General features: G+C 44.4%; 2 protein-coding genes across 6 annotated transcripts in view; both read left to right on the top strand.

Moving 5' to 3' along the window:
* The window catches only part of LOC128305463 (four and a half LIM domains protein 2), a 78,941-nt gene that overhangs the window by 32,473 nt on the left and 25,331 nt on the right, over positions 1–21,137 (top strand). Inside the window, exon 1 of one of the 5 annotated variants that reach the window (XM_053042922.1) lies at positions 4,355–4,468. The exons of the other annotated variants lie outside the window; for them this stretch is intronic. The gene's annotated coding sequence lies outside the window, so the exon portion shown is untranslated. Of the gene's footprint in view, positions 1–4,354; positions 4,469–21,137 lie in introns of those variants that run through there. 5 annotated transcript variants of the gene reach the window in all.
* Positions 10,964–14,337, top strand: LOC128305462 (uncharacterized). Its single transcript, XM_053042912.1, has 2 exons — positions 10,964–12,571; positions 12,677–14,337. The coding sequence occupies exons 1-2, from the start codon at positions 10,964–10,966 to the stop codon at positions 14,144–14,146; spliced, it is 3,078 nt and encodes a 1,025-aa protein (XP_052898872.1). The 3' UTR covers positions 14,147–14,337.

Raw genomic sequence — 21,137 nt, 5'->3', positions numbered from 1 at the left:
AAATGTAATAAACGGCGTGTCTTTGGCAGGTTCGGTCACATCACTTTTTAATTGATCAACCGCCAAGCATTTGATGAGGGGACAAAGCGAAATCCCCCTCGATCATAGGTAACACCATGCCGTGTACAGTGATTTATTGAAACGCTGCAAACGCTGCGTTCGTTCGCAACTGGATTGGGGGAAGGATCCGCTTTACCTAAATGTCCCATTTCCCGTGCTGAGTAGATTGTGATACTTTATATTGCTTGTAACTGGCATAGTGTTTGGTCAGAGCATGAGGCAATGGTGGTGACCTGTAGGGCAGGCAACCGTAAACATAAACGCGCGTCATGCGATACATTGCCAATAAAATCGAGAAATGTGCCAATATTTGATTTATGGACGAACATTGCTTGCCTAAGGAGTATATGTTTCTTGCTCGGCGAACAACGATGAGCGTATATTACTGTAATTGCAATACGAATATCAAATGGTACGAGACGCTTGGCGGGTTCCAGGTTCGAAATGATTCAATCAAAGTAACAGCACACATAAATGAAGAGTTCTAACAGTATGCGGTATATGATTTCTTTATCATAATTATACATACTTTATATGAATTTTTGGGGAAATCGTGAAGTAAGCTTTTATCATGAAAATTATTACTACTCGTTTATCCAAAACTATATTAAAACGTTGTAAGCAACAACAAAAAAATAAGTTAATGGATGCTAATACCAAAACATCCGTTCCTTGCACTCTATGAAGGATGAAACGAAAGCAACCTCAAGCTTAACGGATAATTTCTGTAGTTAAAGCACGGGAGCAAAATCGGGCCAGTTTATTAACATAATTGTTCGTCTGTCCTTCCGAAGACAGGACTAACCTCGGCAGCGGAAACGGAACGGTTCATCGTTAGATTACCATTACCGCTAACACGGTGCTAACGATAAAAACAAGCAGCAAAACCTCAACTGCTCCGCGGGTCGACCGTGGCTTCATTTTCACACCTCACTAACTTCTTGACCGTTCCTGCGGATGTTGTTGGTTTGGTGTGCTTCCGCCCTACCGGCAGTTCCATTTCCCGATTGAACGTATTCCACACCCTTCGCGGACCACGTGCAATGTGTCGTGCGAAGGCGGAAAAAGGCGCGTTCATATTTATGGCACACGCTGCTGCTGCTGCTGCTGCTGCTGCACACATTCGTTGACCGCGTCGCCAAGATCAAATGGAACGACCAGTGGAGCTTCCGGGTTGGCTCCGTGCAGACGAATCCTTAGCGAGCGAGGTAGTTCCTTTTTTAAAACCATCTAAACGGCACTCCCGAAGGACGTCCAAAGAGAAGTATCATTATCATAAAAAAGGGAAAAAAAGCCAAAAGGAAGAAATATTGTAATACAAATTGACACAAATAGGGCTGTGTGAATGACTCGGATGAAGGCAGGAACGCGTCGGAATAATATCTAGATTGATAGCATGAGGCACAAAGGACTCTCGCTCTTCCTCATGCATAAATACACTTTTTGTTAATAGATTATTTATATTTTTGAGCGCTTCAACGAAAGACTTTTAACAAACTAGCTAAATTGTACATACAGAAGCGCTTTTTTAGCGTAAATAAATTAATATAATAGGGGTTTGAACAATGTTTTGCATTCACATGGTCATCTACGAAATGACCTCGTTGTCGAATGGTGTGGGGAACAGTTTTGAGCTTGTTGTTGTTGTTGTGGATCGAACGGAATCGTGTTGAAATGCTGCCAGAACGGTCAGTTTCTTGCTAACGAACGTGCGCACATTGCTACACTGCCGTATGAACTGCAAATTGTTACAGCATTTGCGTTGGATGCAATTCTTCTTGGCCGGTGGGGTCGACTTTTAACATTTCTCTCCAATTTGCTAGCTGCAGTCGCCGGTAGTACAGATAAAAATAATGCGTTAGAACTAAAAAAACGAGTCTGAATGCAGCCAAAGTTTATACGCTCTTTACTAATTGCCAGTATGTACTCGTTGTCGTTTTTGGCAGGGCGGTGGAACCTCGCTTAAGTAACAAGATATATTGGTATAGCATGAAATGTACTAACAGAAACGTTTTGATGAAAGAAAAAAACATTATTTTCAAACTTTAATAACTTTCATAACATTTTTGCCATTGGCATTTCATTGCGGCCTATGCAATATTTCTGGATCATTAACTTTTCACACTGCTGCCAAAATAAATGGACGATCAAGCTATAGAAAAATGATTTGACTAAAAACCTTCAAACAGTGTAGCGTACACATGAAGTAACTTAAATTTCCTGATGTCATGATCAAACCCAGAATTCGTTTTGAAGGCCGTTTGCCCAAACTTTAAATACGCTAAATGGATCATCGTTACGGCTCAAACGTTAGTAAAATTCATCTAACAACTGTTGACATTTCATTGGCTAGTAGTTGTGGACAGAGTAGAGTGTGCCAGGCGTGCACTTGACCCAAACAGCCATCGGTGCTCGGCCAACGTCTTTAGATGATGGATTAGTTCTGCTTCGGTTGCATCCATTTGCTTCGCCCGAGTCGGGGAGCACCATGAGAGCAATCTCACGGAGTAGTGTATGCGATAGGACAAAAGAGAGCGCTTGTGTGAGACGAAGCGGGCCTGTAGAGTATTTGTATGAGCGAAGGCTTCACAGTATGACGACACGATTGAAGCTGGTTTCGACTTGGAGTTTGGAAGTGCTTCAGTTGCTTCTCCAACCGAGGCTATGCTCGTGAAGAGAAGGCAAGAGCGATCACACGGTTCTCCCGTTCGTGCGACTGTTGGTGAGTCAATCGAAGGGAAACTTTCACGATACTTGCACGGTCAGAACAGACCTTCCCGGTTTACTAAGCCAAATAAGCGCACTAAATTTTGCAGCAGAAGATTGATCCTTTCAACGGGTCCGTTACGGAACGAGTGTCCCGTTCGTTCGCGGTCGGCTGTCAATCGGTGAGTGGCCGCGGTGTTTTTGCTTCTTAATATTTGGTACGAATGAGAAAATTCCACGCGAGCGTGTATGCGCACCCATCCGGTTGCTAGTAGCCGTGGCTAGGGCGCTACTGGGCGAGTCTGTTTGTTTTATTTCCTCGTGTGCCGCGTGTTTGTGCGGACCATACGGGTCCATCGTCGAAGTCGAGTAAAGTGTGTCCCTTTGCAAACGGATCGCGTGTCCACTGTTTTATTTACCGACAGCAAATCATCGCCGGTGAGAGTGCGTTGTTGATGTTCTAAGTTGCCCTACTTTTGTAACCATTACAACCGTGACAGGTGCGAGTGCCGCGTTACGAAACGTTACCAAGTTGAAACCCGCGCTGATTTAAATCAGCTTCCGGTGGTTGCCGGAGTTACACCGATTGTTAGTTACAATTAGCTATAGTTTGGTGATTATTTTGTTGTTGAAAAACTTATGCAGCGTACATCGTTGAGATATTTTCATAAAAAAGGAAATCATTTTGAATTAATCATGCTTTAGGAGATGCCTTGTTTCTTAGTGGTTGATGAACGGTGCAGTAACAATCAAAACCTGTTCCCCCTCATTTGGGTGGAAAAGAAGCTATTTTTATTGCCTAAACGAAACGAGTTTCAATTTGCGCCCAATTTAACGTGCATCCGTGTGACAGGTGGTGACAATGTTGTGCGGCTTTAATGCATCATCCGTTACAGTTGGTAGCATATTCCCGCGCAATCGTGTTTATTTTTGCTGACGCAAACGAGAGTGAATGTGTGACTGAGCGAGGAAGCAATAAGAATCCATAAACAGTGCCCTACGCGTACAGCGCAAGATAGTGCTGCCATCTGAGAACGATCGCCTTTAATGTTGCATGTGCACGCTTACAAACTGCAATTAAAACCACACGCACTTTTTTGGTAATTAATTTCACAACCAGCGCCCGTTTGAACCATGTGCCTTTGAAACAAACATTCGATCAGTGGGCCCCATAGCCTAAAGTGGCAAACGAAACCAAATACGGCTAACCACCAAAACTGAAACCGCATGCTGTTGCACTAATACGCACACCGCATTGCGCGATCCATGCGGCTAGAAAACCTGTTTCATTTCTTCATCCATTTTACACGGCTATGTCTGAACTCCTCCGGAACGAGTAGGAGACACGCCAAACTCAAAACAGATCGAAGATTATCGATCGGCGCGCCGACTGATCGTGCGTAATTGACACAGGCGTAGGTTCACTTCTCCTTCGTGTAAAGTATAAACTGTTGTACGGCTGTGCTAGCGGTGGCGCAAGTGCGCCAAGTCGTGCCGCACTATCAATTCACTCGGAAGACGCCGGTGTTTGTGAAAGCAAATATTGGATCTCATCCTACCCGCCCTATCCACAGTATTGGCAGCTTTTGGGGTGTGTTCGTATGTGTATGTGTGTATTTTGGGTTCCAAAACGCGAAGCCACGCAGAACCAAAAACGGAAGATTGACGGCTCGTGGGTTTTTGAACCATAAAACATTACAAGGTAAATCGATCTCTACTTAACTTCCCCATCTCAGTGTTGCATTGGTGTGGGGCACAGACGATCGAATAATGTGTTGATCAAGAGATAGATAAACGGTACAACAAAGTTAGACAACAGTAGAATGAGCATTTCTCGTGAAATTCTTGTGCAGATTGAGTTATGAGGGTTGATTTAGATTTTTAAACAATTTTAAAGTATTTATTTGCTGATGTCTTGCTGAAGTGTACATTTATTTGAAATAATGTTTCACATTTATTGAGTGAGCAATTGAGCGAACCATCTGCAATAGGTCTGCATAATTTTAATCGTATCAGTAATAATACACGTTTCAGATCAGTCAGCTTTCATCTCATATAATCTCAGTGAGTTACATTGTGAATGAGAGTGAGTTACATTGAAGAGTTAACTCTTCTAGTGATAATGACTTATTTTTGGGTATTAACAAATTTGTGTTGGGTCGTGCATTTGTTTATATTTTCTTTTTGGCTCACAATACAGAATATTCACTTGTATTGTATTGACATCTATGAGTTGCTACACACCGCTTTATAACTCTTGGGTGAGTTCAACTCATGAGTTATAAATCACCTTTGAGTTATTTAGCTCAGGAGTTTAAAATCTGAACTGAAACTATCCCAACATTGTTGGTCGGGTTACCGAACATCCAGTGTTGGTTTTAAATATCACTTGGGAAATAAATGTTCAGACGTTATATGCAACAGTTGAAGTGTGTTGTGTCCAGACACAATGCGTGAACTAGATCAATCATGAACTTCATTACTTTTTTGTGATAAAATTCGTTTTTTTTGTTTGGTTTTTTTTAGTTAGTCACAGGAAAAGGGTTACGCGCTCCAATCGATGACAAACCACATGCTCTCCAAACTATAGAGTCATAAACTGTACTGCAATCGCAATCGTGCCCATAATAGCCTTTGCGGTAAGAAGCACGTGCCTGGAAGCTTCTAGACGTAACACGTTCCTATGATCATCTTTGGCCAATATTGGCTACGGGGGCGGAATGCTTAAGCCGCGTTTAGATGCAATTAGTTTAATTAAAAAGCCACCTGCTACAGACAGCCGTTGTAGGACGGCTCATCCATCGAGTATCGTGGACCGGGGTTGATTCTCGGATGGACTTGAAATTGCTCCATATTGAGTAGCGCTTTGCGAAGAGAACGTTTCGCCAAGAACTTCGTGAACGCTTTATCAGCATAGAACGGAAGCACGAGGTTGGTATTTAGATAAGACCTCATTCTTATGCCCCGAACGCTGATCATCGATATTCCGCCTCGAAGGCGAACTACGGAATGTAACGATGTGCCTGCATGGGACGAACATGCTGCCAAAAAGGAACCGGCCATGGAAAGCTCAACACACCCGGCACTGGTAATGCTCAATGACATTTAAATGTCATCGAGTCTTCGAAGACTACGGTTAAAGATGGGTTTTTGCTACCGTCTGCGAATCATCAAATGGGTGCAAGGGGTTTTTGTTTTACGTTGAACGGCGTTTCATACCGCCACCGTTTTGGTCCGTTGGCTCCCCCGAACACGTCGTAAATCCATGCCGGAAACGCTTTCACTGTATATTTGTGTGTGTGTGTGTGTGTGTTGGTGAAATAAGAATGATAGTTGCCAAACAAGTAAATTCCACCCACCTTGCCCTTACCATAATCCGATGGGGTGAAAATATTCCGTTGTTTTTTTCCAGATCACGCCCTGGCAGTGGTAATGCGAAAGGATGAGCCAATGCATACATTTACGAGATTGGTCATCGAACTGGGTAAAGCGTTCCGGGAAAAGGGGTGCATCGTAAAAATGTCTTCCCACACTCGTATGGGTCGTTTGTGCTGGTTGGCAAGCCAGATCCGTTCCTCCGATGGAGTGTTCACTTAGCCAAAAGGAAGAAAAAGCAATGTTTCTGACTCCTCTTGTCACTATCTGTATCTCGTCCTAAAGCAGGGTGGCATACGTACCCATTTCCATCACACTCGAGAGAGCCTAAGGCAATAACATTTCGTAAATGAAACGCTTGGCTACATAAATCCAGTCCGACTCGTCACCAGTCCGACAGTCTGAGACAACCATAAGTCATCTCACAGGCCGTTACGGTGACCTTAACCATACTACTCTTTTTGTTTTACTCTTTCTATCCAACGTGTATATTTTTAAGGAACAATCGAAAATTGAGTGTTGTCATTATTTTGTTTGGTAACTTATTTGACATTACGAAACTGTTGCTTAAAACCGCATATTTTAAATTCGGTTTAGAGGATATTTTAAATTTCTCATTCTTGCTGTATCACGTGTCCATTGTAGGTAACCGGCAGTTGTTGATGTATTTCTTTATGCAGTATTTTTGCTACTAACCGTTTGGCAACTGCAACGCTTCACTTCCAGTTGAACCAGGAAGTCTTGTTTGCTCAGGGAAAACACACTCGAAAACGAGACAAATATCCGGAAGGAATAAACATTCATAATGCAAGCGGTAACATGTTTCCTTTGCGTTTTTATAGCTGCACTGGCAAAAATAATGGTACGCTTTGATCGCTTTGTGAGTGTAACTCGTTAAAGGGATACTGCTTTAATTAAAAGTTCTAAACATTATCATCGTTAGGGGTTTATTTTCGATGAAAGAGCAATTCTCAAAACAAAATCACGTTTAAAGGTCTATTCGCTAAACTAATATTTTTCGTTCTCAAACTTTGAAGATAATGCAGGCAAAACTTTGGCGATATGTACCATGTTTGTGATGTTCACATTGTCAAATTGAATACAAACTTACATTCCGCTTCGTGTTTTTATCTAGCAGCAATGATAGTTTTTCTTAGTACAGCTTAATTTTGTTCAACTACCGAGAGATAGCGTGTTATTATCATAATGAAGATTGAGTGAAATGGTCCAGAACAAAGCTCATCATCCGTTGGTTCTGGTTCCATCTGTTTGCCAGCCGTGCCTCCCTAGCTCACACAAGCACGAAAGGATTTAATTTAATTTAATAACAGCTGAACTTTAGTCAGCTTGATACCTTCTTGTGCACCCATTGCCCAAGTCGGTTGTCTGCATCACGCTGCCCAGCACTATTCCTTGCCGCGTTTCCTGAAGGGCCAAATGTACGAGATGACATTTGGTCCGGGCATCGTTCGAGACACACCAAAAAAGAGTGAAAAAGGTACGAAAATGGCACAAGAATTTTGCCGAGAGCAGCCCGATATTGCACCAGAGAACCGCTTTTGCGCTCGTTCTGGTGGAAATGTTCCGATGTGTCAGCAATTGTTTCCGCGTTTCATACTTTGTGTGCTAAGTGTGTAATACCACTGCTGGTTCGGCTTACAATATGTCACGGGTTGGCGGTTTTGGTGGTTTGGCACACGAATGATGTCGATCGTATGGAGGCGCCCGGTACACCGTAAGGGTTTGCTTTATGTGGCACGTTGGACCTCGCGAAGAAGGACGATAAGTTGTGCGACAGGAAAGTAGGATTATACCGCGAAAAGGCATCCGGCACATGGAAATAGTCAGTTTTAAATGCTCCTGGGCGGCAACCTTCCATTTCCATTCCATAACAAATCCACAAGCGCCGTTTTACGTGAACATCGCCATTATCATCTATCATCGTTTGATTGACTGACGAACGCGCTTGCCGTTTTATTATCATTTGCTTCCCCCTGCCACCAAAACATTGTAGATTTAGTGCCCCGTTTCGAAGGTCATATGTCAGACCGTGCCTCGAGGGGAGAATGCAATCGACAATGAAGAAGATAAACAAGGAGAAAACAAGAAACAACCGTCAAACCGGTGTAACTGCAGCCAATTCATGGTCAACCACTCTATTCGGCAAGCCCACCGGTTGACGGGAAGTCTGCCAACGAATGGGGGAAAGGCGACCACCCCTACAGTCGCGGAGGGGGCCATCCTATCCAGCCAGGCATCAATAAAATTCCCATCAGAAGCATCAACTAAGTAGATACATGCTGTGTTACCCACCATCCACAGCTTAATGGGGTGTTACGTCGGAGAGGATGTTGAGGTGATGAGGTCAATATTAGGATGAATGAATTTTCATGTTTCTGTGAAGAAGAAGGTGTATTGCAATGAGAGGGAGCATAGAAGGGAAGATGACACGGTAGCCGGTCGATTCAAGCTGTGAGGAAGCTTCCGTTAACATTTCTCTTCAGTGTTGCGTAGCGCCATCTGTAGGAAAATATACCAAACCAGCTTAATAAGCCAGAGGAAAACTTTGTACAAAAGCGTTTGATACATACTTCTTGGGAAAAGGCAATTTGCTAAATTATTGACAAATTATTTATTATAAAATTATCAAAAAAAATAGTAAATTTATATTTTTCTGTAACATCATCATTTGAATAGTTTTGTGGTACAATTTTGTTTGCCTTTCTGTTTGCATGTTTATTATATAAATACACGGAAGGTTATCGTTAGGACTTTCTTTAACATATTCATCTATTTTAAGCTCCAATTTGATGTGTTGGTGTGTGGAACGGAAGTAAATTATATCGTAGGTAATTAGTTTTCCTAATATCAACCGACCGGAAACCTTTCCTTGATTTTGCTTATAATTGCTGCGCTCGCGCTACACCGTCGCTATAATATTTGGCAGATTATTCTGGGTAAAATGGAGCAAAACAAGTAAACCACCGTGTTGATGTTTATGACATGTTGTGGCATATGACCATGAGCGTAAATGTCGGAATTTGCACCATAAAGGGCGACCTAGGGTGGCCCGTTTGCGGTCAGGTTCAGCGGCTAGATCGTAACCGAAGGTCGACACACGAGTGCGGGATCAGTGGGAAAGGATTTGCCATGTCAATCTAATGCACTGCCGCATCTATGTTCACCGTGACGCATCAAACGTTCGACAGTTATTTATACAAAAAAAAAGAAGTCCCCATACTCTCTCACCGAAACCCGACCATGGTGGTGTCGACACGATCACTCTCGATCTATTTCAATTTACGCCTAATGGTGATGGGTTCGCGTGTGTAAACAGATTTGGGCTGCGTTTCGATGCAAATACAGTCTGCGATGTCTGTGTGGTGACACAATAGATGACGCTGTCGCATGTGTGTCACTTTTTATCGCGTGTCGTGGATTCTTACTGCCACTGACGGCTCGAAGGGCTCGGAATAAAAAGGAATAAATCGCTGTCTGTTGTAGAGTTTTGTTTGTTGATTATTTTACAAACTGGGCGAATCAACGAACACACCGAAGAGCAAACCTCTCTCATTGTAAACCTTTTAAAGAATAAGATTTATGAGATCCCCGAACAAATGGTCACCGTTTGGTGTAAGTGTGACGAACGTTGTTGAAGTTGCAATTAAAGTCACACGGAACATATGACACCAGCGCAACCACGAAGAGATTAAAACAACAATGTCAACAACGTGCATTCGATTTTTGACCCGCTTTCTCGAATGAAGAACATCATTGGCTCTCGAAAGATTGGCTAAAGCAACAAAAACACGCAATAAATGTCCTGACTGTAACATCTTGCTTCTGTGTGGTTTTTTCGCTCTACTTACCGCTATGATTAATTATAAAATAATAATTCACACTAACATGCCAAGCACCTTATCTTCGTGCGCGGCTCGTGCTTTGCATCAATTGTACCATGCTACTCCGCATCCGTGCAAACCTTTGTACCTAAATCACATTCCTTTTACATAGTCTCACCGACTACAACTCGTAGTAGAAATATCTCGTCTCACCCGATTCCCAGCGGGGTTATTTTCGATGCACGCTTCCTAATGAGCCATCTTGCAGTTTTCCTACCTGTAGACACGGCGCAACAATACTATCTACCACTCTCTGCAAACGAATTTACGATCCGCTTGTTTACAATCGTGCAGTACGTTAGCATACGGCAAATAATTACTCGATCGATCGGTACGATGACTCGTGCCTCGTTTTGGGACCACATCGTGTTGACAAATGCAATTAAGAGAAAGCCCGAATCATTGATTTGAATTGTACCTATGGCTTTTGTATCATCGCACCAAAAGCTCGGTTCGTGATCGTGTTAGAGGTGATTTGCCTGTCGTTGGTAAATGCGATTCATCTAATCTAGCAGATCGCAGCATTCGTTTGTCGATTACCTCAGTTTCATTCCGGCTGTCAGTTGCATTCGGCAATTAAACCATCGCTGTACAATCGATCGACCAAGCAAGTCTGGCCGCCTCAAGGAAAGCGCGGATATCCACGTTTCACAGTTTTCCATTCCGTGCGTTTAATTTTCCAAGGCCCATGTGCGGCGAATGGTTACGGTAGAATGTGTGTACCAGTTCTTACAGTGATACAGTGAAGCGGTACAAACGAACCGATCCTAAACTGCTGCTCATTGTGTATATGCACCGCCGTTGTGTAACCTGTGCTGTTGCGTAATTGAAGAATTGGTGAAAAAAACTGGTCATTTCTCGCTGCGTTTCGTTGATTTCAAACGCGTTTGCGTAAAGAGAGTAATAATACCACTACAATCATGGGTGTGATGCTATCGGTTCTAGTGGCCGGAGTGGGTGCAATGGATCTTATTTACTGCCTCGCGTACGTCTCCAATCAAGTTTCCGGCGAGGATCCGTCCAACGCGATCGAGGATGCTCCCGACGGTAAACAGCACGGCGGCACGGAACAAGGGCTTGAGCAGTATCAGGAAAATATACGTCAGAAATTGAATGCAGCACCACGGAGTACCATTGATGGTGTAACGGTTGCACAGGATGGTGTTCCTTACAAGGATGGCTACCGACTGGAACCGGTCGAAGGTGCCGCCCAGCTAGATGTGCTGATAGAGAAATTGCGCGTTCTCGAACGACAAAGCCAGGAAAAGGAACATCAACTGGAGCAGATGAGCGTGCAGATGAGTGAGCTAGAGCGGAATACAGCTGAGCAGAGCCTCATTATTGAGGAGCTTCGTTCGCGATCGGTTAGCAGAGCTCACAGTGTTGAACCGTCGGGTGCATATCGAACGAACCTGTCGCCAGCAGATGCAGTGCCTCAAATCGTGCTGAACGAACCGAACGACAGTGGTGGTGGTGCTGATGAACCACGGCCAAGTTCGAGTAAGTTCCGGCCGATACGACGGGACGATGGGTTGCGCAGGTCAGTGAAACGGCGATCTGTGACGTCGACCACATCGTTGGAAGATCGTGCGGAGGAACTGGAGCGATTGAGCCAGTTGGAGGATGAAGAGTGCGCACGGATGGACGATTACATCCCGATCGTGTATAGCCGCGACGAAGTTGATCCGATGAACCGACGACATAACATCAGCCCAATTCCAGAGAGCTGCCACCATCACGAGGACGACGAACGGCAATGGGTGCCGGAACGATCACCTGAACCGACACTTGCCGCCAACATTACACGACCGTGGGGCGATATCAAGCTGGAGGAGATGAAGGAGAACGCTGTGTTGCGTCCCGCGCGTTCAATGTCGATCGAGGAGGAAGATATTGAACCGCCCGCGGTTCAGCTGCACGTGAGCGAATCAGCACCGTCGAATCTAAGCTCCCACTCAAACTCACCGGACCGGGAGCGGGCAGACGGGCCGACACTGCGACGCACAACGAAGGAAGCCGACCTCAGGATCTTGCTGCATCAGGGAGCATCGGAGAGCAAGGCAAGTAGTAGCCGTCCCTGGACGACCGAAATCATTGTGCAAGACGATGAAGCAGTGGAGGAGGACTCTGACTCTGACAATGGTAACTCCCCTGGGGGTACCCGGACCATACCACAGTTCATGCAATCCAAATCCCCTTCACCGTATGCAGACGGCCAAAGTTACGTTGCCCACGAACGGCTGCCGCTCTCGGACATCTCGAACCGGCTTGTACCGCTCGTTCCTTTTGATTCCGCATCCTATCCTTCCCGTCCCCGGTCGCCGACACCTTACGACGAGCCCGGTTCTTCCCGCGAATCAACCCCAACATCCCTACCTTTATCCCTGGATAAGATCACGAATGGTTTCGCTTCACGCGACAGTTCCATTTCTCCGCACCCGGAGCAGCAAGAGCAGCTGCAGGTTCTAGGATCAACATCAACATCCCTATCATCATCACCATCATCATCGCCAGCACGTTCGTTCGCTGTGAGTACCGGTCGAGGGAACGATGAATCGCCGGTCCGGACCACCCTTCCGGACCCTCCCATGCGAGTGAAGATTGTTCTAAAACTCGTTTATCTCGAATTCTAGGGAGATCTCCGGCCCGGCAGCGTATCCGTGTCGGTTCGTGAAGTGACTCCGGTGAACGAGCAAGCCGGTCGGATGCTTTCACCGCTGGCCGCTCTCGAAGTGGATGCCGGCACAGAAGGTGACACGGAGGGCGAGAACGACCAGTTGCTAGCAGTGCCAAGACCACGAGGTGCGTCGTCGGCACGTTCAAAATCTTCGGGTTCCTCGGCGTCGCCGTCGTCCAGACGCAAGCACAAGGAACGTAAGCGCGTCGCCCGGAGTCTTACACCGATTGATTACGATCAGACGTTTATGGATAGTTTCACTGAGCAACGACTCTCCGTGTCACCGTCCGAGCTGGAAGACTACATCAATAGCATGGACGAGATCAATTTCGTACCTCCTCCTCTGGTGAAACCAGCCTACATATATCCTTCAGAACTTCCCAGCTTGGTACTGACGGACGAGCTGGGAACCGACGCTCGCTTTCATGATGAAATGTCGTCGAAATCTTTCTACGGACAGAGTCAACCGCACGAAGGAGTCACACTCAACCACAGGGTGAGCTACGTCGAATGGATTAAAAAGTTTCCTGACAATCAAACGAGTCACTTGGCACTGGAGGACTTTGACAGCGACGACGAGGAGGTGGAAAATATTATCCGACAAGCGGAGGGCGAGAGATCGCCGTTGTTTCCCACTGATGTGCCGAAATCTACTGGCAATTCACCGCAACCCTCGAAGCCGGAACTTCCCAATACACCCGAAAATGGGGATATGAAAAGAATGAATGCTTCCAACAAGCAGCACAGCGAGTTTCCGGTCAATCTGACCCCGGCGTACGCTACTCCGTCACCAGTGTCGCTAGTATCGGACCTATCGGATCTTTCCTCCCAATCCTCGCAAGTTACCCAACCTTCACAAACGTTTTCTTCTTCACTTGCACTTGGATCACCATTATTGAACAATTCCCACAACACCCCGTCCGAGCACCATTTCACCCCGATTCCCTCAATAAGCGAACAATCGAACGAGAGTAACGCACAGCTTTCATCATTAGAATCACCACAACCGTCACCACACACTAGCACACCACTGCGACCGAGCCTCGTCGTCCCAGTTGTTACGTCCCGGACACCGTCGGTGTCACCTCTGCCATTAGACATATCGCCAGAGGAGCTTGTGTTTGAAATCGGTCATCTTGATGGATTAATCTTTGAAGCGAAAAGTCGCGAACCAACGCCTTTGCGGACACCGAGCCGTAACGCACAACAGCCACTGCTCAGTCCGGATGAGTTAGCCTTCGATATAGGCAATATGGGTGGCTTAATCCTGGGCCCCCCGAGTCGCAGTGTTTCACCGATGCCTTCCACACCTCATCCTTCGCTAGACTCTTCTGCCTCATTATCGCCTACCTCATGGGAAGCGATTGGGCAGCAAAACTCTACAGCGCATCCAGCAGTACACAACGAAATACGAAATAACGAATAACGATATAGAATACACCACGATCAACATTCTCGTCTACACCAACGTCTCACAGACAGGACTGGAAACATTTACCAGCTTCTTATCGAAGAGCAGATACTGAAGCACTGCACAAATATGCGTCCAACAAATGTTGCTTTCCGTAATTGCTACCAGATCCTCTGACAACATGTTTTTGCAGCTGGTTGTGTGTGTGTGTGTGTGTGTGTGTATGTGTGTGTTTTTTTTACAATAAAACAAAGTTACTACGAAAGAAACTGTATCAAACAGATCGAACACTAACCGCAATCTAGTTGCCATCGAACTAAAAGGTGTGCCGATATGTAATTCTACCGATAAGTATTGAGAATGGAATGGTGTGTTTGTTTGCGTGCAAAATGCGTGTATACCTCTTGTTGTACTTTTGGCAAACCCCCGAAAGCCTTTCGTCGTCGTCCGGGATGACTGTTGACAATTTAATTAACCATCTGAGGTTAGCGTGAACCGCTGAGCCTAGGCCGTTGTCACTTGGGACACTAGCCAAACATTTTACGCTTCATCAGCACAACAGATCAACCGTAGCGATCGTGATGCCTACCAATCCACAAATAGACACCGTGTAGGACTGCGCAAGGAGATTCAGATTTGCGCTTAGGGTGTGTGTGTGTGTGTGCAAGGTGCAGCAAATTTTTGTCGCCACAGCGTCACAGCGACACAATGGGGGGTGGGTGGCGTAGATTAAGCGAGAAAGGTAGACGATTTTGCAACAATTATTGCGCTGTTTTGTACGGTGTGATACGATAATTGTTGACGGGGGGTTGATGGTGATTTATACAGTCGTCAAAATCGTTGGACAGCGATGATTCTTCAGCAGCAGCAGATTGTTACATCTTAACAACGCAGATCGCTTATTTCTCTTTCGCCAATGCGCAGTGAAAGTCGCAGTAGCTACTGTTGTAAACAGCATTGATAAAAGATAAATAGAATAAATGAAAATTTGTGCAAAAGTAAGGAAATTGTTGTACTTTCGTTGAAATTTTGATGGTTTTGTTAACATGTGATTGCAAAAACTTTCGACTACATTCAAGGAGGTAGAAATTACTTCAATTTATCCATGTATAAGATTTAAATTAATAAAAATCTAAACGAAAAATATCAATCTCACCAATGACCAATCTTGTACCAATTGCTGTTTGCTGTTTTCATGATTGCATCATACCATCGATGGGTGCTCTGTGGAATTTCACATAATTTTAAACTGTCCATCACAGCACAACCTACATCTGTTCGGACGAATATGACCGCAACGCACCGCGAACAGCTGGCCGTCGTACAATTTTGTTGGAAGACTCATTCTCGGTTTCCTTCAGTGACTCGATAATTGGCAAACGCAACACTGGCTGGGTCATTCAGTTGGCGTGTTCTGAATTCCAACAAGAAACAAATAAAATACATCTTCAGCTCGTCAGCTACACGAAAATTTCCCCTCCACAAACATTCCACTGAAGAAAATGTTCGCTAATGTATAAATAAATCGTGAATCAACCTATATCTACCTGCAACGCTTCGTACTGTGGGAGGAAGTTAATTGATCTATAAATCAAACACGAACTGCACTACGGTGCGTACAATGTTCCGCTGCGGGACTAGTTCATATATTCTGTGGTAAATAGTTTCTCGAAGCAACCCTATTGAGGCACACTTTTCCTGGTTGATAAAAATAATGCTGCCTCACAAAAGACGGAATAGCCGACCGGGAAGAAAGCATCGTTCGTGCTCGATACAAAATGTCAACCGGAAGTAACAGAGCATGGAAAATAGCTTAACGCCGCAAGTGCAATGTGCTCGCCTTCGTTTATTGACGGTATGATGGCAAGCAGGGTGTTTTCGTTCGCCACTCGGCAGCAGGTGAATAAAAATAGCGTCCGCCATATGCTGTGCTTTAATACACTGTGGTTAATTTTCCACTCTTTTCAATAGTTCTAATTTTACCCACATGACGGTCACCACTGCCCAGGTCGCGTCACTGGAGGAAGGGCACACTCGTGCCGTCACCATCTCGTAGGTGTGCTGTGGAATAAAATGATCGCTCGATGATTTGGAATATCTTTGTTGGTTCGAAACAAAGCAAGGATATTGCCTGTTGTGTTACATCAATCGGTGCGGATTAATCGGTGATCATAAATCAGGTTCTGCACTCCAGCCTGTAGAATCTTCCGACCCAATACGCAATCTGTGGCATTTTCATCCATTTGCTACTTCGAGGTCGAGGGGTATGAATTTTTGGTGCTTAATGAGCGTCCATCGACAGAAAATATGTGAGAAAAAGGCGAAATATCTATGGGTGTTTATATGCGTTGAAAAATATTAGTGTTTCCCTTCATCTCTGCTGCTCCACCCTGTGCGGCCGAACCCAAGTCAAGAGGTTACGGCGTCGCGTTCTTTTTTCCTTCGCTAATAACCTCTTGGCTCTCATGATCGTGCATTGGTTTCGCTTGGCCTTTATAACAGGCCCGTCCACCGGACGATGGAAGATGTAATATTAAACTTTCAAAATTCCATCCTCGTTTACGTTCACGGCGATTAGTGTTCTAAGGAACCGTTCGGCGATCGTTCGGATGTTCAGTGGAGATACTTTTGCATGCGTGGTGAAATCTGTTTTCAGACGCGCACGCCACCACCGATTCGATTCGATTTTTGGTTCGGTTCCATTTGCTATATTTTTTTGTTTGTTTTCTGTCTCTCTGCAACATTTCTGTTCAGGTTTTTGTCGCACACGCAGATGGCGGCATGTTCATCAATTTTGCACGGGGCAGATAGGGAAAAGACGCCTCCGGAAAGATTGTGTGATCGTGCCGGGTGCATAATATAAAGACGCGCGTGCTTGCACGATCATCACTGGCCGGCAGGAAAGAGCAACTCGCGGCTCGCTCTCCTGCCTGCCAATGCACTTGCGCTGGTATGGGTTGGAAATGCGGCCATGTGGCCCATGTGTGTGCGCCATGTCGTTATCCATCCATCCATCGCGAAATCCTGCACGGTGGCAAATTTGCCCCTTGCGTGCAACCCGGGGCGTATTTCGGAGGTTTAAAAATTTGGTTGATTTATTGTTTCGGAAATGTGCCGCACAGGTTCCCCGGGGCGGTTAATGTAGCACACATCACGGCGAACAGCGCCAACCTACCAGAGCCAGGAGATGGTAATGTTAAAAGTGTTGTTCCATATCCCTATCTACCACCATTCCCTGTTCGTCGACTGGCCGTTGACCAAACTCGCCCAAGGTGTGTTTGTGTGTTTGTAGGGATGGTTGTAGACCAAAACGCATCGCCGTCGGATTTCGTATAAACAGGTCATTGAAACGGTTTTTCTCCCCAGTTTTTCGCTTTGTTGTGCACGGTACAACACCTTACGGCCAAGGCCTGTGGCATTTACAACCAAACCAAACTGGTTACCCCTTTTTACCATTATTAGCTCCCGTGCTGCTCTCTGACTTGCAGTCGGGTGTTAATGTTTGGAAAACGAAATCTCCGACCTTTATGGTACGGTAAACTTATCCTGACGCGCTGCGCAAGCAGAAATACAAGAGAGGAGGGCACTGGTGCTGTGGAGGGAAATGAATTGCTTTACAAAACAAAAAAAATGCAATTTTCAGTTGCGCAACCAACAGTATGGGTGATTAAATCACAACCGTAAACAACGTAGCTTGATACTGTACACATCTGACGTACAATTTAATGTGAGGAATTGAAATTAAACAAAGAAACATTACCAACAGTAAAAATAAACTAGAAAGCGCAATTCGATTATTTACATTCTTAGCAGTTTAGCATCGTGAATGTAGCCACAATTAGTCCATTATATTTCTACGAAAATGCCAATGGCTTAGTAGAAACAGTTTACAAGTTATTTATTGTTACTCCTTCTTAAACGTCATATTTTTAATTCGATCAACCTGATATAATGACAACATTGGGAAAATATTAGTAATTGATTCCCTTGGATGGTATTCAAATGGTCAATTTTATGTCGTTATTGTGTTAATATTGCTCAGTTAGTGTTTTAGACAAAAATACAAGTCATTTAATTGTAGAACTACTGCATCGTCAGGATGATGACATCTTCTGCATGTCTTCGATTGATTAAGAATTGGTTTTCTTCTCTGCTGCCGAAACAATTTAGGGTGGACCGATAGTTTATTGATAACGATGCCGGTCTTTGCACGACAGGTCCGGTCCAAAATCCCATCCGGACCAATCCTCCGTACGCCGGACTGACTATCCGGCTACGGGTAAATAACGTCAACAGAATGTCAGAAATGGCAGGCCTTTATACCTCTTGAGGTTGTTGTGCCGATAAAGAAGAAAAAACAAAAAAAAAAATTCCTTAGCAGTCAGTCTCCTCTGTATGAGCTATGAGTTTTCCATGTGCGTGGTGAGAATTTGTTAAATGTTATTGTTTTTAATATCAAATCACCTAGATTACTTACCAACGTCACATTGTAATTAGACGATTGATTAGTTCTACGCTGACGTAGCCTTGAACAACTTCTGAAGATCTCTCGAGTTCTAGGACGCCAAATGTTCGTTATGTGAGATTTTACTCGTTGAAAGGGATATTTTGCTTTGCTAATCTTAAAGAGGGGCTACACTAGCAAGGACGTGCAATTTTGACAGTATAAGGTGCAAACAAGTCATTCATTCGTTCATAAACATACACATTGAGCATAAACAGAAAGTTACGGTGTTCTGTTGTGTACAGAACGGACTACTTTTTGGTATGTTATAACGTAAACAATATAATTTCAACAATGTCTTCATGTTCAAAATATTGTTTTTTCTCCCATACCAATGATTCTTCTCTAAGGATCAAGCTCGAATGATTAGTTTTATGGTTTAGGGTTAACATTATTTTGATTTATTTCAAACGAATTAGGAGTTCGATATGATAACTGTATGATTAACACGTTTAAACTTGTTTTAACTTATGGGATTCGTTTTATGTGCTTTTGTTCGTACAATTAACGCTAGCAATTAAATAATCAACGCTTTGTTACACCGTACAAACCTCGTGTGTTCCATTTTCTCTACATCATCTATATCTTCTAAAGAACAACCAAATGACATACACTCATGTTTCGATGTTTTTATTTTCTCTCTCACAGGTAAGCCACGGATACAAAACCGCCTCCTGACTTATTCTGATCAGGTGACGAAAGAACCGACTAAACAATACTCAAAGGTAACAACCGATGTAACCGATTGACCAGTTGCCCAACTAATTTTCTTCCCGGGGTTTTCCTCCCGAACCGCTTCGCGTGTATCGCGACATTCGACCCACATCTGTCAACGCGCTGCTTCCGTCAAATCTATTTCCGATTCACCCACCGACACCGCCCGCAAGTAGATTGTGCTGCTCCAACACAGCAGCATAGCAGGCGCTGGTGTGTATTGTTGTTAACTAGCGCTTGAGCACTGTGCGCATTATTTTTTGTAGCGTCTTTTGGAGTGCTATTTGGCGGTTCACAACTTTACGTGACGATACCGCTAACGAGCTCCTTCACGTACAGACAAGTTGAAAAGTAATATCTTTTTTTTTTGACGTTAAACCCATTTTCCCAGTTGCGCGTTAAGAGGATTTGCTGTGACTTTAATTTTTATCATCTTTAAAGAGCCGTCTACTTTCGTCGTCCTGCTCAAGCAGTACACACACGAAACCACACAAGATTCCATTGATTTATGGTTACTCGTAAAAGCGCATCGAAACCACTGTGACTACTGATCGTTTGGGGTAGGTGAAAAGTAGCGGAAAGTCTGTAACGCAAAATCGTAAAAAATCTTTTTACTTCCAATTCGATTTGCGCGCCACCGAATGGCTTTACAGGCCGGTTTATTTAGCTCAGTCGTAGTCTCAGCCAGTTGAGTTTATTTTTATTTGGCTTAAACTTCTTATCCCCCCTCCCCTAACAGGAAGGCCGCGCGAACACGACAACCGGATCGTGGTTGTGCAAAAACAAAGTCGGCGCACTTCCGCCACAAAAAAGCAAGTGGCAATTCGTCGTTTGAATGAAAATCGAACCACCAAAACGGATGGGATAATATTTACACCATTCGGTTTATGAGTCCCCCGGTGTAGCAGATTATTTATTTATCCACCCGCGAAGGAGGGATGGTTTGTTGCAGCTTTAGCGTAGTGTTGTTGGCTGTTCGTTGGCTTCAATAAATTAACCGTCCTTCGGGATTAACATTTTTCACACTTTTGAGCGTATGACAAATTTGGGAAATGGTAATTAAACAAAGAAAACAGACGCTGGGTAATTAAGCATGATTATTGGGATCAGTGTTCGGCGCGTTTGGAATGGTGAGATGCTCCCGGTTAGATCGTCAGTAGTAATTATTGCGGTGGTTGGTGTTCACGAAATTGGATTTTTTTGTATCATAAATTTTATGTATACTAAATGATTGAATAATTCCTACCTCTGGAACGTCGCGTTCCCTGAAATGAATCAGTGCGCTATTTTTGTGCATGTTATTGGCTCAACACCGTGAAGATTCCGCGTGATGCGTGTGACTTCTTTTTTAATGTCTTTTTTCCGTCATCGACGGGTGACGTGTGAAAATTTATCAATTCCCTTCGAAACGCCATGAATCGGGCGGGGGCGCAATACTTGTTTCCATTTTTTTTTGTTCCTCTCGGACCGCGACGCTGTTTGTTGCTATTTTCTTGTTACAAACTCTTGTTTTCCACCATTTCTCCCAACGACGTGTGAAGTCATTTTGATGTGTAACGAGCGCAAAAGTGACCTTAACCGTTAACGGTGGTTAGTAAAAACAACCCCAACGACAACAGTTTACCACCATGCGCCTCCATCGTCAAAACCGAAGCGCCCGGTTTCGGGCTTGCCTTTAATGCCTGGGGAGGCAAACCCAAAAAAAAAAACAAACAACAAAATTCATTCTAGTTGTCGAATTTTCAGAGCGTCCTACACTGCGCGGGAGGAAGTTTTCTGCTTACAATA

Source organism: Anopheles moucheti, chromosome 3 (genome assembly GCF_943734755.1).
Source record: "Anopheles moucheti chromosome 3, idAnoMoucSN_F20_07, whole genome shotgun sequence".
NCBI lineage: Eukaryota > Metazoa > Arthropoda > Insecta > Diptera > Culicidae > Anopheles > Anopheles moucheti.
The sequence above is the reverse complement of the archived record's forward strand: the minus strand, read 5'-3'. Positions and strand labels throughout refer to the sequence as shown.